At 46.3% G+C, this 21,408-nt stretch overlaps 1 protein-coding gene across 4 annotated transcripts in view; it reads right to left on the minus strand.

The window, feature by feature from the left end:
* MRPS33 (mitochondrial ribosomal protein S33) overlaps positions 1 to 21,408 on the minus strand; it is a 36,487-nt gene that overhangs the window by 6,165 nt on the left and 8,914 nt on the right. For all 4 annotated transcript variants that reach the window (XM_078668200.1, XM_078668199.1, XM_078668202.1 and 1 more), the window contains exon 2: positions 836 to 1,092. In XM_078668200.1, the coding sequence (XP_078524326.1) occupies positions 836 to 1,050 (215 nt within the window). In that variant the 5' untranslated portion in view covers positions 1,051 to 1,092. The remainder of the gene's footprint in view (positions 1 to 835; positions 1,093 to 21,408) is intronic.

Consider the following 21,408-nt stretch of genomic DNA (forward strand, 5'->3'; position numbering starts at 1 on the left):
TCGCCACCCCACGTTGTCCGTACTGCTCTCCCACTCTCCCAGCTCGTGTGTTACTTTCCCCATAGTTTTAAAAAAAATAAGTAAATTAAATCATCTTTCCTCCACCCTTCCTAGCAGGCCACTGATTCGTGCTACTGTAGTTTAATGACATTTTCTGCCGTTCTGTTGCTCACCCCATCCACCACTTTGTAGAAGGGCTCAGCAACTGCCAATTGGTACTGGGGAGCTCCTTTTTTAAATTAATTTAAAAAAGTACTGCTCCAAGATGGGCTTCAGCCATCTTAGAATGACAAATTAAAAAACATAAAATGCCAGCCGTATCGGGACATATGCATTTGGGTAGTGAAGCATGCAAACATATACACACTTTCTTTTTTGCAAACACAGAGCATTGACAATAACCATTTTTTTCTTTTTACCGATGTGAATAGTATCAGCAAAAAACACTGGCAAAGCTGAAAGGTATTCACTGGCAAAGCCAAGAGGTAAAACCGATTGCCTGTTGACATCATTGCTACTATTACGAAACACTCAAGGACATTATCTGTAGTACCTCTGCACTTTCCTCTGTATAACTGTGGTCTAAAAACTGTGTGCTACACATTAGGCCCTAGATGCAGAGGAATTTAAATCAGTACAAAGAACTGAATCACTCATGATCAAGTCAGCACATCCAATATGCCAGACAGAGCCCTCCAGCCCGCATACCCTTACGGTCATCTAGATCACTCTCAAATGGACTTTAACCAGTTCTTAACAGTGGAAAATAAAGAATTCATCGTCTTGTCCCACCCTCGAACCTACACTTTCCTTACATGTAATATATTTAAATCACCTGTAGAGACCAAAGAAGCGCAGCTTTCTCATTAGGGCAAAGTACACATTGTGCTGTGGGTACCAGTCATACACCTCTTTCCTTTTAGCCAGCGGCTGCTCACTGAACAGTTTTACTACTTTCATGGACCGTGAATCCGTTGGGCGGGCAACTTCTCCGAAAATCCTGGAGCCCAGACGGGCCATTCGAATGGCATAGTTTGAAAGAGAGGACATCACACAACCAGGAATTGGACCATGCACATCTGTGTGTACAACCTGCCATGGAAAAGTGAAGATGAAGAGAAAAATGAGATTAGCCAGCTGTGTACAAGTGAAACACTCAGTAATAATGTGTAACAACAAGACTAGTATGTAAAAGAATGGTATTAATACGTTTGTGGTCATCTTTAAGGTTGAAACATAGGAAACCAACCTTTTGCCTTTCCCTTACGTATTATATAGGTGCTGTAAGTGGGTTATTGTAAGTGATGGAGAGTAAATAGTTTGAGAAACTGGTGTTAATACGGGTAGATCCAGATAGAAGTGTGTGGAAGAGTGGTGTTAAGTAACAGGGTCGTTCATGCTCCTTCAGATGATGTTGGTGTAGTATGGGGGGATCCACGCATGTGAAAAGAGCTGCTGGAAGGACTATAATTTCTTTTGTGTACAAACACAAAATTGATCCCATTCCCAACCATGTTAAAGTCAGGATACCAATTAATCTTATCTTGTTACCTTGTATTCTGACAACACGTACATTAATGATGTTGTGGCAGCAGTCACTACCTCGAAAGCCCTGCCTAGGTGAAGCGCAGACCATGCAATCAACAATGCCAAGCCTCACATCCTGCAACCACCAACTGCCCAGACCACAGGTGAAGACAAAAGTACACCAGGTTTGCACACCAGGCCACTGCACTCCCGATGCACACGTACAATCACATTCAGCATAATGCGGTGTATAAGTAACTTTAGTGATTTTAATTTAAGGGTTGGACTATTATATGTCCTTATGGTAAAAAAAAATACAAGGTGTCACTAGTCCATGTTCTCAAGGAGGAGAGGGATGCCAATGTTACATACTGCAAGGAGGCTGCAAGTGTATTTTGCAATAATGAGAGCAAGAATACCATAGTCCTAGCAATCCCCTCCTTGATCGTTCCACCAGTTTGAAGCATTGGGTGTGACTGGCCAGAAAAAATGGGAATTACCATGGGAAAGGGGTGTGGTATTTTCAAACCCTGCAGTAACTGCCCATTTCTCAGGAGACTCTTGAGAACAAACTTAGAAACCATAGATATTCACACACACCAGAAATATGGTTACCAGTGGTGTCTGTAATTTTGTGAGGAACCCATGATAGGAAGTTAACTTCCTAGGGTACTGTGAGGGAAGCCTTTGTATTCAAGTCCCGCTCAGACACTGTCCAATCAGAAGCACTAGCAAAGCAACATAAGCCTCGTTTTACATTACTGCACATCCATACTGAAGGTGAAACTAGGCTATACAGAAAGATAGCAAGCATGACAAGAGGCTAGCACGTAATGGACTAAAAACATGAAATTAAATAAAAGGAAATGGTCTAAAACATTTCTTGGTAAAAAGGTTGGAAGTCCGTTCAAATGGTTCTACATACCTTCACTGGTGATTTGAGACATGACTATAAAAACAAGCATTGTCAATGATTTGTGAGCATTTAAGCTATTGGCATCGTAAATGACAAAGCCTTTTATTTTTGTGTTTTTAAAAAAAGGACACTTACATGAAAGGCATTGTTATTTTTAATGCCAAGAGCTCAAACGCGAGACCACTTTAATGGTGGGCACACCCCTTTTTTAATGATGCTCGCATATTCAGGTTACAGTGAGCAGCGTCTAAAGAAAGTGGTGTGGCCAACATTAAAATGAAAGCGCGTATGGCACTTTCACCCAAAGTGAAGAAAAAAATTACGTGATTTCAAAAGGTTCTGTAGCGCGGCCGCTGAAGTGGCCCGCACAGGGAAAAAAATAACTAAATAAGCACAGCTGCTAAAGAAAAAGCAGATGAACGTCATATTAAATAATTAAATAAGTGCGGCCGCTATAGTTAAAGCGGACTGTGCTGAAATTTGAATAAATACATTATTATTAAAATAAAAATGGGCGGGTGCTGCAATGCTGTGGGTGGAATAGGCGAAGAGCATTAAAGAAAATAGTGCTCACCAACTTATAAAGCAGACGGTGGAAGAATAAAGTAAAAGGGCCAGTCCTCGTGGGAGGTTACAAATGAAGACAAGGCGGCACTAACAAGTGACTAACAAGCCTATTTACGAATCAGAAGCCAGCATTTACGAAGGGCAATGACACAAGCCAATGACAAATATGGGCGGAGCTTTAAGTGCATACTCCAATACAGCATGCCGCAGAGCACCGCATGCGCTGCCTCGGCTCGACCTAAAAAGGGGGCTCGGACACTGGCCTCAAATTAATCTTTTGGACATAGAAGCCAAAGCCTACACTAGTGCTCTGTTGGAGCAGCTAAAACCTTTGCTATTAGAGCAAGATAGCCTGCCATTTTTTAATCAGGATTCTGGGCCGGGCCATCAACATGATTAGGTCTGGTCTAGGCAGGCTTGTGCTATATTCCAGACATGCTGTATCTGGGATATGGGCTTGAAAAAACACCAATCTTTTTCATTGGTTCCTGTTGCTGTCCTTTAGAAATGCTGGCTTTTCATTAGTGAACACACTTAGTAGCCCCTCTTTTGGAATTTTGTATCTTCCCATGAGGACTGCCCCTCTTACATGTGTTCTTGCTGTTTTGGTTATTTATACTTCGAGAGAACTCTTTTTTTTTTTTGTTAGCAAGCCTCTTTGCTAGATAACTGCTGTTTACTTGTTTTACATTGACAGCAATCACTACCAGCTTGTCGGCGCCTTTCTTTTGTTCTACACTGGACGGCTTGCCCACCTATAATCAGCGTGTTATCTTTCAGCATGCCATGCTCCGGCAACACTTTAGTGCCACAACACTGTTAGAGCTAGGAGCAGTCTTCCGCCCCCTCATCCAGCTCACCACACTGCTCCCCAGCCAAATTGAAACAACGCTCAGCCGTAGCCACTCAGGAAGGCCCCAGCGAATTCCTTAAAAGGCCACTTTAATTTTTTTTCAAAGTTCCTGGTAATTCTTGGTTCAACCAAATAAGAACTGCTATTTCAACACCACAGATTAAAGAAGCAGCTCTCCACAATAGAGTTGCTTTATATCCGTTTGGAAAAGGAGGCAATCAGCAACTGAAGGCAACCTCCTGGGAACAAGACCTACTATCGGCAGACAACTTAGTGCTGATTCAGCCCCTAAATGACACCTACCTATTTGGTAAGCTGCAACCTTATTTTTTGGAATCTATGAACGCAAAAAAAGATATTGTATAAGCGATAACAGGTGTTCCCAATAAAATAATTTAATCCAGCCTGGGCAGGTCTTGGAGGAACAAGCATTGGCAAAGTCAATAGGTCTCGCCTTTGGGACCATATAAGTGTTTAGCTAGAGCTATTGGCTTTGCTAATGTTTTTAAGCTATGTTATAGATCATTGTGACTCCTGTGCAGCATGCTGAAAAGTTATAATAAAAAAGTGTCATAGCATATTTGTTACCTTATATATAACCAAGAAGACATTATGTACAACTAAACTGCGGGTCGCTCAGTTCGGTGTCCTCGTTGTGGTCAAGGGAGAGCTACTTATTGACACATGGTATGGCTTTGCAACAAAGTACTGGCTAGAAGTAGTTGGACAGATCCGTGGAGCGACAGGGTAGAGCAGGACTCTATCCCAAAGCAGAGCCTGCTGGGTATCGTAGGCTGTCCCAAACAATGGAAAATGCAACACATATTCCTCCAACTGGCACTCCTCCAGGAGAAGGAGCTGACCCATCTGGGATGGTTGAGTGCACTGGGGCCCATAGAAGAACGATGGGTAAAGTACACCATTGAGTGGTCACTGGCAGAGGGGACACACATTAGGATCTCTCGTAGAGATGACAAGGTATCCGAAGACTTAGGGTTCTGGGGAGAGATACTACAGATGTTTGATGAGGCGGGGACGCAAGAAGGGGACCAGACAACTGTATCTGGAGCATCTGGGGAGGTTCCCCCGTCACCTCAAGATGCTCCTGAACTGGAGCAATAGGGTCTGAATGGACGCAGGGGGATTACAAGGTATTTCTACTGCGCAACAAAAGAATATGGTATGGAATATACAGTAGTCAAGGGAGTTGGTTGAAAAATGATATGACAATCAAAATGGGGGGCTGTACAGGAAGGCTGGGTTACTATAACAACTTTAAAATGTTGGCGGGATTGGAATGTAACTGTCACAGACATTTAGTTTTGAGTTCACAATGTAATGTTTAAGCATAAATAAAGACTTAAAAAAAGACTGGGTGCACATTGAAGAGGCGTGAACATTGGAAAACAAAGCAGTCTGAATCCAGCTAAATTACAAAACATTGTGAACTGAGGCACACATAAACCTGTCTGCCCCTGCTGGAGTGTGATGGTGATTACATTCACCTGTGTCAATCCGTCATTTAACATCTCATTTTAAGACGAGAAGGTAAAGCCCACGTTTGGCAAACTGAAACCTGATTGCATGCTTGATATGTACAAATGATGGCCATTCGGGGGCAGAAGTACTGCGCTTTTGAACCAATATAATAATCCGTTAAAGTGCTCATTTTTCCAATAACGATAAAATCAGACTGCAAAAACCAAACAAGAGACGATTGGATTAAATACTCCTGGAATGGGACAACTCTATTGTACACAGAATAATAGGGAACAACACTTGCTTTTATTTTTTTATTGGATGAAGCGCATGTGTTTATTTGTTCTGAAAAATGTAATGATACAGCTGGAAAATAAACTTTGCCTGCACAAGATGGATTACGCATGCAGTACTTTATCATTCTGTAAAACAGCAAACAGAACAATTCTACTGTTTTTTCTTTACAACATGTACCACTGTACACAAATGACGTTACTTTTCAACACTGCAAGATTTCATGAGTGTTCTGGATGCTGGGGGGGCAGATGTGCATTCACTTTTATGAATGATGTAGGTTTATTGTGTAAAGATGTCATCTCTGCTTTCAGTTTCTCAAGGGCTGTACAATGTTCAGAGGCAGAGATGCATTTAAACATTAATTTTTCACCCCCGTATAGTTTTCTTCTCCTTATTAAAGCGAGTTCAGGCAAAACCATTACTTCTGGTGTTAATGTGCTGAAGCATGCAAACAAATGCACACCTGCAGTTTGCAAACGTCACCATTCTAAAGCCAACTTATTGGTTTGCCAATGCTTATTAAACATAGCGGACCCTGAACCGCTGGTAGGTCTTCGGGGTCTCGGTTTGAATGATTTAATGATTCTGGCTGCTTCAGTGTCAGTGGAAGCACAGGACACAGGGCTAGGGGGCGGCACACAGCACACCAACATGGCTATGGGAGAAGACCGGCTCCTGGGGGCTTAGGGTGCGGCGGCGAAAATAGTGCTTACAATGTAAATAACACGTACCATGCAACACTCAAAGTAAAAGGGGCCAGTAGCCATTGAAGGATACAAATGACAACATGGCCGCCATAAGGAGGGACTAACAGCATATAAACCAATCGCAAGGCAGAATTTAGAAGGGACAAAGACACAAGCCAATGAAAGATGGGGGGAGAGTAGGCAGGGCTTAAATGGAGCTTCCACACCATACTGAATACTGCATGCCTCGCAAAGCGAGCAGCGCATGGGAGCAGCCGCTATAGGGTCGACCTAAAAAGTATCAGCGCACAAATTGATCTCTTTGAAACAGTTTTTTCAAGAAGTAAGGTGCTGGAGTGACCATCCTAGGAAATTGCACCAGTTTACGAAGTGAGATAACAAATGTTACAACTTTAATATGTTTGCCCTGCATTTTTTTTAAACATAAGGCAAACCTATTGAATTTGCTAATGCATTTTTGTTAAACGGGTATCGGGAAGATAAGGGGATTTTTGCTTTCGCTGTGGTTTGCGAGGGTCTGCCACGGTCATGAAAAACTCTAAATTTACTTCAAGCTAAGATAAACCGACAAGGTGACTAGAAAGGATCATGGGCAATCCACAGCCAAACGGAAAAGGCTAGAGTTCACTTTTCACTATCTTAGTACTACTAAGTGATTTGTTTCTGGAACTAGATCAGACTCTAGCTTCACTTCAAAAAACCTCAGTGAAACTATTCCAACTGATCAAGCAAATATATTTTCCTAAAAATAGGTATTGGCCTTACTTTGGATACAGACATTAATACTGAAACTAATGAAATCACTAAAGGGAAGAGATTAGCAAACTAAATGTGGAAGGTGCAAAGTGCTCCATAATTTCATTGACAAGGTTAAAGAAGGAGCTCCCAGACATGCTAATGATTTAAGATGTTGTGAAATGGCTGATTTTTGCCCGTTGTTCATTAAAGGGTCTAAGACCAATTTCTCAAACCTACGTATTTGAGCATCGGCAAAAAAATTGAAATATGTTACAAGATGGCCCACGGATCGGAGCCCTGAGAAAGAGCTCCTAACGCTTGGGATCCTCCTGCTGGAAATATCCCTAATTAGCGTGAACTTTTGTGGAACCGACTTTCTTCAAGTAACTGGATTAATTCTACTTCTACCTTTGGATACCTGCATATTCGGACATCGCCTTTCCTACATGATTCTGGATCTCGGAGAGGCCGGCGGTCAGGCAGACTTTGTGGAGGCAGCTTTGCCCATCGGAGAGTCGAGATATCAACCGGGAGGCATCTCTACCTAACGCCACCCTCTCGGACATGACATGAGACGGCACCCACCGGAGATTGTGAGAGGAGTGCTGGACCGTTCATCGATCTGAGCGCGGCTGGTCAAAGACTCTGTTGCCGACCCTGGGTCCAGCCGCCCCTCTCCCCCTCGGTGGAGGACGAAACGTCGGGAGTTGACCACAGTTGTTGTCGGCGTGAACTATTTACGTCCCGGAAAGGATGCACTGGGCTTTCCCTGGTAGCCCCAGACCATAACCTCGGAGGGAACCGCTAGCAGCTGGTGGTCCACTCCCCAGACCCCGCACCGAAGAAGTCAGGACACTACACTCGTGCCCCCCCCCCGCCCGCACACGAGACCCTCCAGCGTCACTGTTCAGACGGGAACTGCAGGTAACAAAAGTACATTTTCACGACAGTGCCTAGAGAAGTGTCTGGGGTCTGGTTCTGATTTATTGCAGCCAGTCTGGGGGGAGCGCAGAGATCACTCCCTTGTCTAATGTGGGGTTGCTCCATTATTCGGCAAATGAGCTGAGATCGGCTGGTCATAGACTCTCGTTGCCGACTCCGGGTCCAGCCGCCCCTCCCCCCCCACGGTGGAGGACGAAACGTCGGAGTTGACCGCAGGTGTTGTTGCCCCCCCCGCACACGAGACACTCCAGAGTCGCTGTACTGACGGTCCTGCCTCAGACAGTCGAGCCTGCTCCTAGGTCATAGGGGACCCGTGACACCGGAGCGGACCCTACTCCACCCTCCCGGAACACTGGTCCAAGGATTGAGCCCGTTCCTGATTCACACGGGACATGACTCAGGGCTCCGCTGCGCAAGGCTCCGGGGATGCCACTGTAGCGACAGGCTCCCGGTGCACACTGGGGACTAGTTACAGTCTGTCTTATAGCAGGATATTGGTGCGAGTCCCGAACTCCGTTCCGTTGTTGCCACGTCGAGACGCGCTGACTGCACCGAGTCTCCAAAGTTCCCTGCTCTTCCAGTTAGCCCCCACTGATCAACTCGGCCCCCCTGTTCTGCTACAGCTGTATACTCTGGATAAATGTACGTAAAAACTCACAAGGCTGAATACAAAGAATTTCTACAGTTTGCTCAACCCCCTTAACTACAGCCCTCCTCCTACATCGGATAACTAGTTCAGGACTCCAAAAATACGACGACCACATCAAGCTCATTGTCTCAAAGTATTACCACCTTTCTCCTTGTTGGCTCTTACTCTCGTCATTAGCCCACACTATATTATATCATTATTCTATCTCAACTTTGTTGGTCTATTACTCTCTCAAAATGGCCGTGGCCGAAATCTAAACCCTCACTGATGACCTACACTAATATCAACCGAAAAAGGACTATCCCCCCTTTTATTTCTTTCCTTTACCTCATTGGCTCTATTTTCAGTTTCAATTGAAAGAGGACTAGCCTTCCCTTTACAATTCAAGAGACATTGAAAGAGGACTAGTCTGGCTATCCTCCAGAATCCCACCAGCCCGAAAGAGCATAGAAAAATAGGACTCATTTCATCTCCATTGCTCTCATTGGAGATTGACAAAGGACTACACTGGACTACATTGCAGTACATCTTCTCTCCAGATCAACCACTCACCTTATGGATATAGGCAAAGGACTATACAACATCATTGAGTCGGCCATCATGGAACGTTCTCCATCAGTAAGAGTCCTTAGACATTCACTGCATTTTTAGAATCCCCCATCTTTATCCCATGGTGCACATGCTTCAACCCTGAATCGCTCCCCTCCCCCACTCCAACTCTCTCCCCATGATCCCACCCCCTTTTTTATTTTCTCAACACGACTACATAAATCTTCTTCCCAGCCTCCCTCAACTCGCCCACTCGGGAATTCATCCTAACTCTGCACCCAGCACCCTGAGGATTACAAATTTGACCCTCGAATTCCCGCCCCCACTCAACACGCTAGTACCTCTCTTTCCCTCACACCAAGTTCCCCTAAGTTGTCCCCGCCTCCTCCCATTTCTTCTCATCTCATACCAGCGCTCACACTGCACTAACCAGATAATGGAATTAGCATGCACACACACCTACAAAGTCATCTACCCCCCCAACCACACATAAAAATCGGCCAAACGCTTTAAACACAACTTTATAAAACAACACCCTGAATGCTTTTTGCCGACCCCTATTTTTCATCACAAAAAGGAATCACAATCATTGATCTCATTTTTCACACAAAACGTAGAGCCCAATGGAGGAAAGCCTTCCTCACCTCACTCTCAATCTCCTCCTCGAAGAAAACAGCACATGGATTCATTTTATCCATTTCCTCTTCCCTGCTCTTCCAGGCGACTGCAACCATCACCATATACAACAATGGCATCATCCTGATCCAAGCCTCAGACCGCAATCTTAATCTCTTAGATAACATCTTCCCTGCAATCAAAAACCTAGTGACCAAACCCCATTTGGGTACCGATTCCCCATCCAATCCCACTTCACAAGCTCTCACCGCACCCAACCAAGTTGACAACCTAGCCCTACCCTTTGGCCCACATCCGTCACTGGAGCCTTACGAGACATCCACCCTACTCACCCCCACCGTTAACAGATCACAACACATAACACCCACACCTCAAAACACGCATAACAGCCCCCTTCCACCCTTTCCTCTACGTACTTCGGACTCGCACGTTGAGAACTACAAGAAGTGCACCCAACTTACCCCCACCACAAACATACCACCACTCACAACATCTACTCCATATAAACACACTTGACAGCCCATTACCCCACCTACCTCCTCTGACATCGGATTCCTCCGTCGGCACCCAGCACTCCCCTCCCACCAATACACCACACTCCAACACGCCAATCCCGCCTAAAAACCATGTTACCGTCACTTCCCACCCTCAAACGGCTAAGTCGTACTCTCCTTACATCAAGATGACCCCCTCAACATTCCCCCACAACACCTCATCTATCCCACACTTTCGTCTTTCCAACGCTTCAGTATCCATCCCGCCAACTAACATCGCACTACACCACAAATGCATAGCCCCCCTACCTCCGAACACTAATACTTCTCCTGTCTCAGTTCCCAACAATGCTACCCTGTCCGATCACTCTCCCCCTCACAGTCATACCCCACAATTTCATATACTACAGCAAGTCTTTTCCCCACATGACGACTGGTTTCAGTCTTCACCCCCCGAGTGCTCACCACCCTCTACTACTCTGCACACACCCTCAATACTACCTCCCACCCCCTCTACTCCACCTTCTTCATCCTCCAATTGATTCCTGATCGCAACACCATTGCCCCAGAATGTTACTCTCCACACTTATCAATCCCTCCTCACCCACCCCTGCCGAGGTTGCAGCTCAACACAGATCTCGACTTTGCACTATCACACTGATAATGCTAGTCCGTCCGAACTCCCCATGTCCCCATTGTCCCTTCCCTTTCCCACGTCTCACCCACCCACCCCTTCATCTCAGACATCTACTCTCCTCACACACCCCTCTCTCGCACTACTCTCCCTCCAACACTACTCACACCTCCCCCTTTTCTATCACCCACATGCATAACACAGCCTTCAACGCCTCCAACTACCTCGAGCACCACTCTCCCTCCATCACTACCCACACCTACACCTGTTCTACCACCCACACGCATAACACAGCCTCCAACCCCTCTCACCACAGAACCTGACCTGAGGCTGGAGGAAATAATGTCAGCCCTTCTCCATATCAAAAATGAACTCCAGAGGAGGAGCCAAGCCGGCGTCGAAGATGGCCGCCCAGTCCCCCGGCTCCGTGTACCATCTCCTCCCGAGGGCGCCTTCTGCCTGATATCCTGATTCGAAAGGGCACACACGGGCGCAGGAGCAGCTCCGGTACTCGATGGCGCGTCCCCGAGGTTTGTACCACCTCCACACGGGGAGAAACGGACAGCGGCGTTTGCGGCCCGAGGCAGCTTGAAGACCGGGGACTCATCTGGACTGCAGGACCGGCCATCAATTGAACAACAACGGCCACCAGCTGCGGTGAGGGGCCGGTCGGCTCCGGATCGAATCGGACCGGCCGATTTTCGGATCGCTCGCTCAGCTGATTGGGGGCATGAGTTAGATCGACCCTTCATGGTTCCCCTGAGTCGTTTGTGCTTTTTTGGGAACTTTGCTCGCTTGCCGCCGGGGACCGCGGTGAGACCCGTCCCGCTAAGTGCGGGAGAATCCCGAATTTGAGCCCGGCCGCGTTTAATAGCGCGGACTCCCTCGGCGGCTGTGTTTTGGCTACGTCTCCGCTGTTTGGGTGCCCTGCTGGTGATACCATGACGCCTGATGCCCTGCTGCGCGTGCCCCCGGCCCCGATCTATGATTGTGCTTCCTCGGAACGTAGCGAGGGGAGCAGAGTGCTGCATCCGTGAAATCGAGTCCCGACCTGATTTGCATCCTATGGAGGAAGGGAGCTTGACAAAAAGGGGGCACGGAGCAGAACTACATCTTGGCGATCTCCTTGCTGCCCTAGCTGACCTTCGCGATACCTTGGAGCAGGATGCCCGTTCACTGGGTGATAAGCTGGATGATGTTGTCTTTGTGGCGGAACTAATGAGCCCGGGTGGTTCGTGGGCGCACAGTGGGATGCTTCACTTCTTACCCAGACGCGACAATATGGTGCTGGCTACTGATATCCCAGAATCCGGGACACGGGCTCACGAGCCATCTCCAGTTGGTGACATTCGTGTTCTAGAACTATCCGTGGGCTCCTGCTTGGAACTGAGCGATGGACTTTCTTTCTACGCCATGCTGTTGGTATCTCTGGTTCTGCTCCAACCACGTTTTGACAATGTGACAATCTTTCCCTGCTCTGCTTTGCCGATTGCGATGTGGCAGTCATGTTATTGCGTCAGGTTGGGTCCATCACGCTGGCAGGAACGGGCTCGGATGAGGTCCGATCGCATCGCAGCACTACAGAATTGCTGCTGTCTGGGTTTGCTCTGATATTCCTATTCCTTACGATTGCGGATTTGGAGTGCGACAATTTGGTGGGCCATCGTGGTATGCGCAGGACAGGACAAGGATAAATGATGTTTCCTCCGTCTCGATACTTCCTGCTTGCGGGTTTATGGGGGATGTGTGGCATATTGTCTTATTTGTTACCATGCTGGGCTGATCCTGTGCCTAGTGCACTGTTCTATTGTACTGCTTTTAGCGGAGGGGTTTTACGTCCTGTCCACATACGTTATTTGCAGAGGGAGAGGCCGGGGGACTGCTGGAGGGCTCCCCTCCATTTCTTTCTTTTCCTTCCCTCGCTTGGGTTCCTCTTTTAGTCTAGGTGGGTGGTAGTTTCTTTTCTCTCTCTTCTAAATCTCGGGTTTCATAAAATGGGCGACAGGCACTCTGCTGAGGGGGAGGCCGTAGCCGGAGGCAGGGGTGCAGGGTGCGGGGTATTCTCTGTTTTTCTTTCCCTTTTCCAGTTTCTAGGGCCTCTTTTTCTCTCTTGCTTTGCTTGGCTTTTTCTTTCCTTTCTTTCTTTTTCTTATCTTTGGGATTCCGAGTAGTAGGTGGCTTGCCGGATGTTCTTATGTCTCAAGCCTGCATGGGGGATGTTATATTAGTTCCTTTTTAGAGAAGGCGGGCGTGTGCTGCATTGGGGGGCGTAATGTATTATTTGTTGTCTATCCTGTTTAGTGCGCGTTAGTGCCTGCGCCCCGCCTGCAGTGGTCCCGAATGTGCATATCCTGATTTGTGATGTCCCCTACCTCTGGTGTTACTCGATTATATGACATCGGATCCTGTTCTATCTCTGAACTTTATAAAAAATAAAAAATAAAACCCTCTCTTATCCTGGTACCATTATGGTGCAACTGTATCCTGGGTGTTGATGTGGAATTGAGGAGGCGGGATGTATGTGTTTTGACTTATTGATTTGCATTGACCGTCTCTGTGATAATGGCCGACTGTGCTCTTGCTGGCCTGCAATTGTATTTGCCTTATGTCACAATAAAGGTTTTCAAAAAAAAAAAAAAAAAAAAAAAAAAAAATATGAACTCCAATCTTTCAAATCCCTGATCTCGAGACTACCATGGCACAATTCCTCCTCAAGAGTCTTTAATCTAAACGAGCGAGCACAACACATAACTCGCACCCCTATACTCACGCCTCCCACCTGGAACTCAGTCCCCCTCCTCAACACACTCTCTCGCCCTAAGCGAAGCATCAATCCATTTTCTGAAAGTGAGCGCTTATCTCTCCTTCACTCATACGAACCTTTCCTGAATAAATGCCCTACCTCCACTCAATCTACCATATCTACTATTCCCCCCAACCCACTCGGAGCACCCAGGCACAACAACAGAGGGGTCAGACAGCAATCTTAAAAGTGTCCCCCTCACCCAAGACCCTTCCTTCTCCCGCCTCACTCCCCAGCTTAAATGCACTCTCCTAAACTGCAGATCTGCCTCTAAACATGCTGCAGACATAGCTGACCTCATCATTTCAAAGGAACTTGACCTTCTAATGTTAACCGAAACATGGCTAACAGAATCCTCCACCCCACTGATGGACATTATAGTCCCCCCGAACTACGACATCATCAAATTAGACAGATGCGGTAAGATAGGGGGAGGTATAGCCTGTATACATAGGAGTAGCATCACTATTACTAGAGCCATATCCCCGATCCTCCTCTCCTGCGAATACTTCTGCCTAAATGTGAGCAGCAACGGCAAACCAGCTTGCTCACTTCATATCATCTATCATCCACCAGGCGACAACCTAATATTCTCAGAACAGCTCATGGATCTGATCTCACCCAACAACGGACGACAAAACACCCAAATATACCTGGGTGACTTCAATCTCCACTGGAATGACAACAAAGACTCAGTGGTCAACTGCCTCAAAAACTTCCTTGATGATCTTGCCCTTACCCAACCTGCAACAGCCCTACACATAAGAAAGGATCAACCCTGGATCTAATTATCTCCAAAAACGACATCATTCAATAGGAAGCGATACAACCTTGTGACTGGTCCGACCATCATATTATCACCTTCTTCATCAAAGAAACAGTAATACATAACTCAATTCAAGCCACAAAACCAAAAGTATGGAAAAGGTCCCTGAAACGCCTCAACCCAAACTCTTTACCCTTATCAACCGGCAACCTGCTATTACCACCGGCTGGCATCTCAGACGTCAATGACCTTACCAACCACTACCTCAACTCTATGACCTCAATTATTAATGAGTTTGCCCCCCTTCAACTTAAGAGAATTTCCACCAATGACTCGAAACCATGGTACAATGGCCTGCTCAACGAAGACAGACGATCTCTCAGAGCTCTTGAACGTAAATGGAGATCAGTCCCTTCCGCTAATCACCTTAAGTTGCTAAGAAAAAAAAGAAATGCTTACTACAAAAAGATCAAGCGCACCAAAGCCGACTTTTTTAGCCAACAACTAGACCAAGCAAAAAAATCGCCCTAAAAAGCTATTTGAACTAATCAAAGCTCAATCCAAGGATGCTCCCCAACGGCTACAAAACACAGACCATCAGCAACCCAATTGCGAACAATTCTCTGATTTCTTTACTCAGAAGACGGTCAACATCGAGGATGATCTCCTAAAGGATCGCCTATTGTATTCGCTACCACCTATGCAAAACTCCCCTTCTCTACCCGCTTCGCATCTCCAAATCCCCTCCAAGTATGACCTTAAAAACGAAGCAACATGGTCCTCCTTTCACACCTAAACTGAAGAGGCCATAGGAAGGATTCTCAATGCCCTGAAACCTTCCAACCACCTCATCGATCCACTTCCCGCTAACGCTGTCAAAGACCTATCACCGCTGCTTCTTCCGGTATGGACCAAAATCATTAATGCATCACTGCTTCAAGGTTGCATTCCAAACTCCCTCAAAGTTGGACAGGTTTCACCCATCCTAAAGAAACCAACTGCTGGCCCCACTGATCTTAACAACTACCGCCCTATTTCCAATATCCCTACCATAGCCGAATTACTTGAAAAATGCATACACCAACAACTGACCAAGCATATTGACCACTTTGACCTTCTTAACATTCACCAATCAGGCTTCAGGGCAGGTCACAGCACGGAATCTGCCATGACTCACATCATCGATGATGCGCTACAAATCCTGGACCAGAACGAATCTTGCCTACTCATCATTCTAGACCTATCCTCAGCCTTTGATACGGTCAAGCACGAGAATCTGATAGATCTCCTCAAACTTAGGATGGGGCTTTCTGGAGTAGTATTAAATTGGTTTTCCTCCTTTCTTCATAACCGCACACAACAATTCAAGATCAACAACAACCTTTCCAAACCAGCCCCAGTAAGGTTGGGCGTTCCACAAGGGTCTTCACTATCCCCAACACTTTTTAACCTGTTTATGGAGCCACTCACTGAAACGCTACAGGCATCCAACGTGCAATACCATATGTACGCTGACGATACTCAACTTTATCTTAAGATCAACATCTCAGAAGACATTAAACGGCTTAATACCACGCTCAAAAACACCCAAAATTGGTTGGCAGAAAACCACCTCAAATTGAACGCCCTAAAGACAGAGTTCCTCATTATCGCCCCACCGGCTAATCTCCCTTTTATGCAAGACCTAATCCAACATATCACTGCATTTAACATTCAACCTACTATCGTTGACTCTGCAAAATCCTCGGGTATTACTCTGGACAGCAATCTCAAGATGCACAAACACATTAGCAACGCCACAAAAGGAGCAAACTTCCAGATTAACACGTTGAGGAAGCTAAAGCCTTTCCTGCCAGCCAATGACTTCAAAACAGCGGTACAAGCGCTAGTTATCCTGCGGGTGGACTATGGAAGTGTCTCTCTATGCGGCCCCCCAAAAGTCATCACAGCTCCCTTGAGAGCCTCATTAAACACCGCAGCTAGACTCATCACAGGCTCGAAACGATGCTCTCATATCTCCCCTGACCTAAAATCCTTAAATTGGCTCCCGCTGGAAGCCAGAATTTAGCTAAAAATAGCATGCATGACACACAAGGCCTTACACCACAAGGCTCCCCTTTACCTTGCCCAGAAATTGAAAATCTCCGGTGGATCTAGATCCTCTAGGGGTGCCGACAACCTACTTCTAAAACCTCAAAGATTCAACAAAAAGAAAACATATAACCGAACCTTTTCTGGAATGGCACCCAGGATTTGGAATTCTCTTCCCCCGGAAACCAGATTGAACTCGTCCACCGTCTCCTTCAAAAAGGAAGTAAAAGCGATCGTCATGGCAAAATTCACTTGACTAGACGCTAAGCAAATCCGAAGAACGATATTTCCCGCATTGGTGGGGCTATCCGTTAGCCCTAAGCACTATACCCTGCCATGGCACTTTTGCACTCGTTCCATTGTCCCATGCTCATGTTACCCCTCCTTTTACACCTGGATAATTTGTACTATGCAACTCTGAACACTGGAAAGCGCTCTGATATCCGCAAGGATCTTGTTTGTGCTCTATAAAGCTTTAAAATAAATAAATATAAAACTTCTAAAATAAAATAAATAAAAATGATGTAGTGTGAAACAAAAGGGATAAAGAGCTAATGAGCTAAGTTCCTTTAGGCACCTGAACATCATGTGCCCACCTCTATCTAGGTCAAATGTTGAATACATTATCTGGATATCAGAGGCATAATCTACACCGCGAGGGCATTTACTCCTCCCGCACAAACCTCTCCCCAAAAACAATCCGAAGTGGATCACCAACTTAGCTTCATAGAATTGTGCCCAGGACCTAAGAGAACTCGTCCCAACTGCTATGATGCAAACTACCATCCTTTCCAAATGGTGCTCAGCAATGGAGCCCCTGCCAGACTTCAAATGTGTGCACATCTGGCAGTTCTAGAGATGGTATAGGGACCGCAAAAGGGAGAGAACTCCTTTCTGGCCCATGACTGCAAGATCACAGGTGGGCAACCCCCAACCAGACCACCATGTGCCAACAGTATTTGCACCTAGGTTCCTGAAGAGCCAGTTTTTCACCCTTACTGGATTTCTTTCAACCCAGTCTCCTGCCCTGGTAGCAGTGAGGCAAAGAACACAACCTTATGATTACAGGGATCATCGAACACAGGGAGCCGCACACTGCTAGCCCACTCATCCCCAGTCATCCCTGCATTGGCAGAATACTGGCCTTGTAGCATAAATCATGTGGAAACACCCATCTGTTGAGTGTGGGAGCTAGCATTTTTGTCTCAACAGTAGATATCGAACCAGCACAGCACATGACCATCTATGTACAGTCACCAACCATGTTGATTCATCCATTTTGAGCACAATACACTACATTACTAGACTTCATCTACCACTGAAAGAAACCGCCAAGTTGGAAGGATTATTTCCACTTCCTCATGAACAGCCAGATTCAGCCCTGCCAAATGGCATTTGTAATAAAAATATGAGAAGGATAACCACTGTGTGCCCGCATTGCTCATACCGATGGGGCAGGATTCACACCAGTGGTTGAGGCGACCCATCAAGAGGATCAATTAAGGGTGAAACCACAAGTGATTGGTCCTGCACAATACCCTTTACATCAGTGTAAAAACTAATGTGACTTAAATACCAGCAGCAATTCAAGCTACATTTTTGTCCAGCCATTGTTAGTACTGTATGAAATAATTGCATGCTTGCGTTCTAAGCCCGGTAACATTCACTGTGGCCATCCTTTAATGCAACTGTACTTACACGTGGTACCTGCACCTCTTTATTTTGAAAGGGAGAGTATCTGCTCTTCTCAGCACTGCTACAATACATTTAATGTGAGAGTACCTACACTTCCACATTTCCATTTAAAGCACTGGGTAAGTGTGTCCATACATAACACTGACACTGCACCTGCACGCACTCTAAGTCCTATTCAGTGAGGTGCAGGCACACCCCATGATGTGATCTCTGATGCAACGGCCCCACAGCTGCACCTAAGTGCTGCAGAAGAAAGACACTGCCCACGCTACTCCGGACGTAATGGCCCAGTCACACGCAGACTGAGCACAATATAGGAAGTAGTACAGGGAGACACATCTGGGAGATTCTTTAGAACTCTTCTGGCAAGATTAGGGCAGACATTTCAGCTTCAATGGAAGCCTATTGATCAACAAGGGGCTCAAGCCGCTGTTATCAATACTACAAGTCCTGGACCTCAAACAATGACAACTTCATGAGATTTTAGGGCTACAGCTGGTGTCATTACTGAGCCTCCTCTTGCTCCCTGGAGGACTGGTGTGCATTGGTGAAGGGTGGAAAGGGAACTTCTTTGCCCCGCTATGCTCAAAACTTCCTCTTGTAGACTAAGATATTAGGGGGCAAAATGCCATCACTCGGGATGCCAACACTCCCAAAAATGAATTGTTGCCCGACGAGTTAATCCAAAATGTGACTGACTTTTCAAAATAAGTATATGCTGATCGGGCTGATCTAACATACTTTTAATGTATGTATTACATACCAAAACTCCAGAAGACTCTGCACCTTTCTTGCCTCTTTCGGCAGGTCTCTTAACTCTTTCTGCACCTCTTTTGCTTCTTTCTGCACTATTCTTGCCTCTTACTGTACCCCTCTTTGCACTTTCTGCACCTCTGTTGCAAGTTTCTGCTTCTTTCTTGCCTCTTTCTGTACCCCTCTCTTGCCTCTGTCTGCACACCGGTTGCCTGTTTCTGCTCTCTTGCCTCCTTCGGCACGGCACCCCTCTCGCCTCCTTTGGCACCCCTCTCACCTCTTTCGGCACCCCTCTCACCTCTTTCGGCACCCCTCTCGCCTCCTTCGGCACCCCTCTCGCCTCCTTCGGCACCCCTCTCGCCTCCTTCGGCACCCCTCTCGCCTCCTTCGGCACCCCTCTCGCCTCCTTCGGCACCCCTCTCGCCTCCTTCGGCACCCCTCTCGCCTCCTTCGGCACCCCTCTCGCCTCCTTCGGCACCCCTCTCGCCTCCTTCGGCACCCCTCTCGCCTCCCCCTCTCGCCTCCTTCGGCACCCCTCTCGCCTCCTTCGGCACCCCTCTCGCCTCCTTCGGCACCCCTCTCGCCTCCTTCGGCACATCTATTGCTTCTTTCCGCACCCCTCTTGCCTCTTTCTGCACCTCTGTTGCCTCCTTCTGCTGTCTCTTTCTGCACTTGTCTTCCGTCTTTCTGCAGCTTTCTGTTTATGTTCTACCTATGAAGGCATATTACACCACTGATGACATCATCCACATGATAATCAGATGCACCTCCTAACACCCAAATGTAACCTTTGATACACCCACTCTAAAATACAGACTACCATTTTCGAAACCATAGATACACCAATACCAGTTACTACATACCAGTTACTACATACCCACTCACTGATTCTTAGGTCACACACATCCACTCATTCATCCATACAGTCACTCATACATGCAGTCACTCATCAATACAGCACTATCACATGCACTAATACACCTATACAGACACTCACACCGTCACTCATCCATAGTTACTCACACACCTAGTCAGTCATGCAAAGAATCAATTACACTCCCATTTAGTCACCTATACAGTTATACACACACCACCTCACTTATTCATACAGATAAGATATACTTACTCTTATACAATCGCTGATACAAGCACACACTCATCCATACAGCCACTCTCAAAATCATTCACTCTCACATAGTCATTTATATACTCGCAACACTCACATATACTGCCTTTCACATATGTAGTTACTCACACATGTACCACTGGGACATCCATTCACTCACCAACACACCTATACACACAGTCACCCCACCCATACAGCCCTTCACAGGTACACTCTTGAACCCATACACCCAGTGAATCACCCACTCACACATCTACGCACAGTCACCAACCCCCACCCACCCAGACACTCAGGCACCCATACAGATACTCAGACAACCAATCAACCCATCTAGACACTCATGTAGCTACTCACCAACCCATGCAGCCGTTTACACACCAACTGACAGACTGATACAGACATTCACACAGTTTAGTCACTAGCCCATGCATTCAGTAAGACACGTTTAATCACTCACTTATACAGTCAGTCACACACCTACTATATCATCCATTCAGACACTCATTCCTCATTCTTCAATACACCGTGGCATATATATATATATATATATATATATATATATATATATATATATATATATATATATAACATATTTAAACTTTACAGAAACACAGTCACTGGATGATGTAATCAGTGATGTCATCAGTGATTTAATATGTGACATCAGCAGTGCATTGCGGGGGCGCGAGTTATAGTTAGCTCAACTAACTTTAACGGCTGAATTTCACTAGATTTTGTACAAATGAAATTTCCAACTAACAATCTTTCTTTGATTAGAGTCTCCTTCTAAGCACCCAAGAGAAGCCTCCGCTATGCCAACCTCTACCTTGCCGAAACCCCTTGCATCCGCAGATCCAGAATGGGTGGAAGAGGAAAAGTACAACCGAGGGAGGCGTGAGAACAAAAGGCATGAAAAAGCACCAGAGCACAGTGGGGTGCAATCTACTGCCCATTACTTTCTGAAGAGCTGGGAAAGAGCACACAGGACTGAACTGCTGGAGAAGGAAGTAACAAAAATGGCAAGCAAGAAAAGTGCGACTGGGAGAAAATCACAGCCCCTGGCACGGTTTAGGGAGAGCCAAGAGAGGCCAGCAAAGAAAGCCACAAAGAGACGCGGCGAGGGAGCAGGACCGGACCTAGATGAGGACCTCCAAGCCATGCTGGACCAAGCCAAGGCCCTGGTTGC

This window comes from Lissotriton helveticus, chromosome 1_1 (assembly GCF_964261635.1).
Source record: "Lissotriton helveticus chromosome 1_1, aLisHel1.1, whole genome shotgun sequence".
NCBI classification, from domain to species: domain Eukaryota; kingdom Metazoa; phylum Chordata; class Amphibia; order Caudata; family Salamandridae; genus Lissotriton; species Lissotriton helveticus.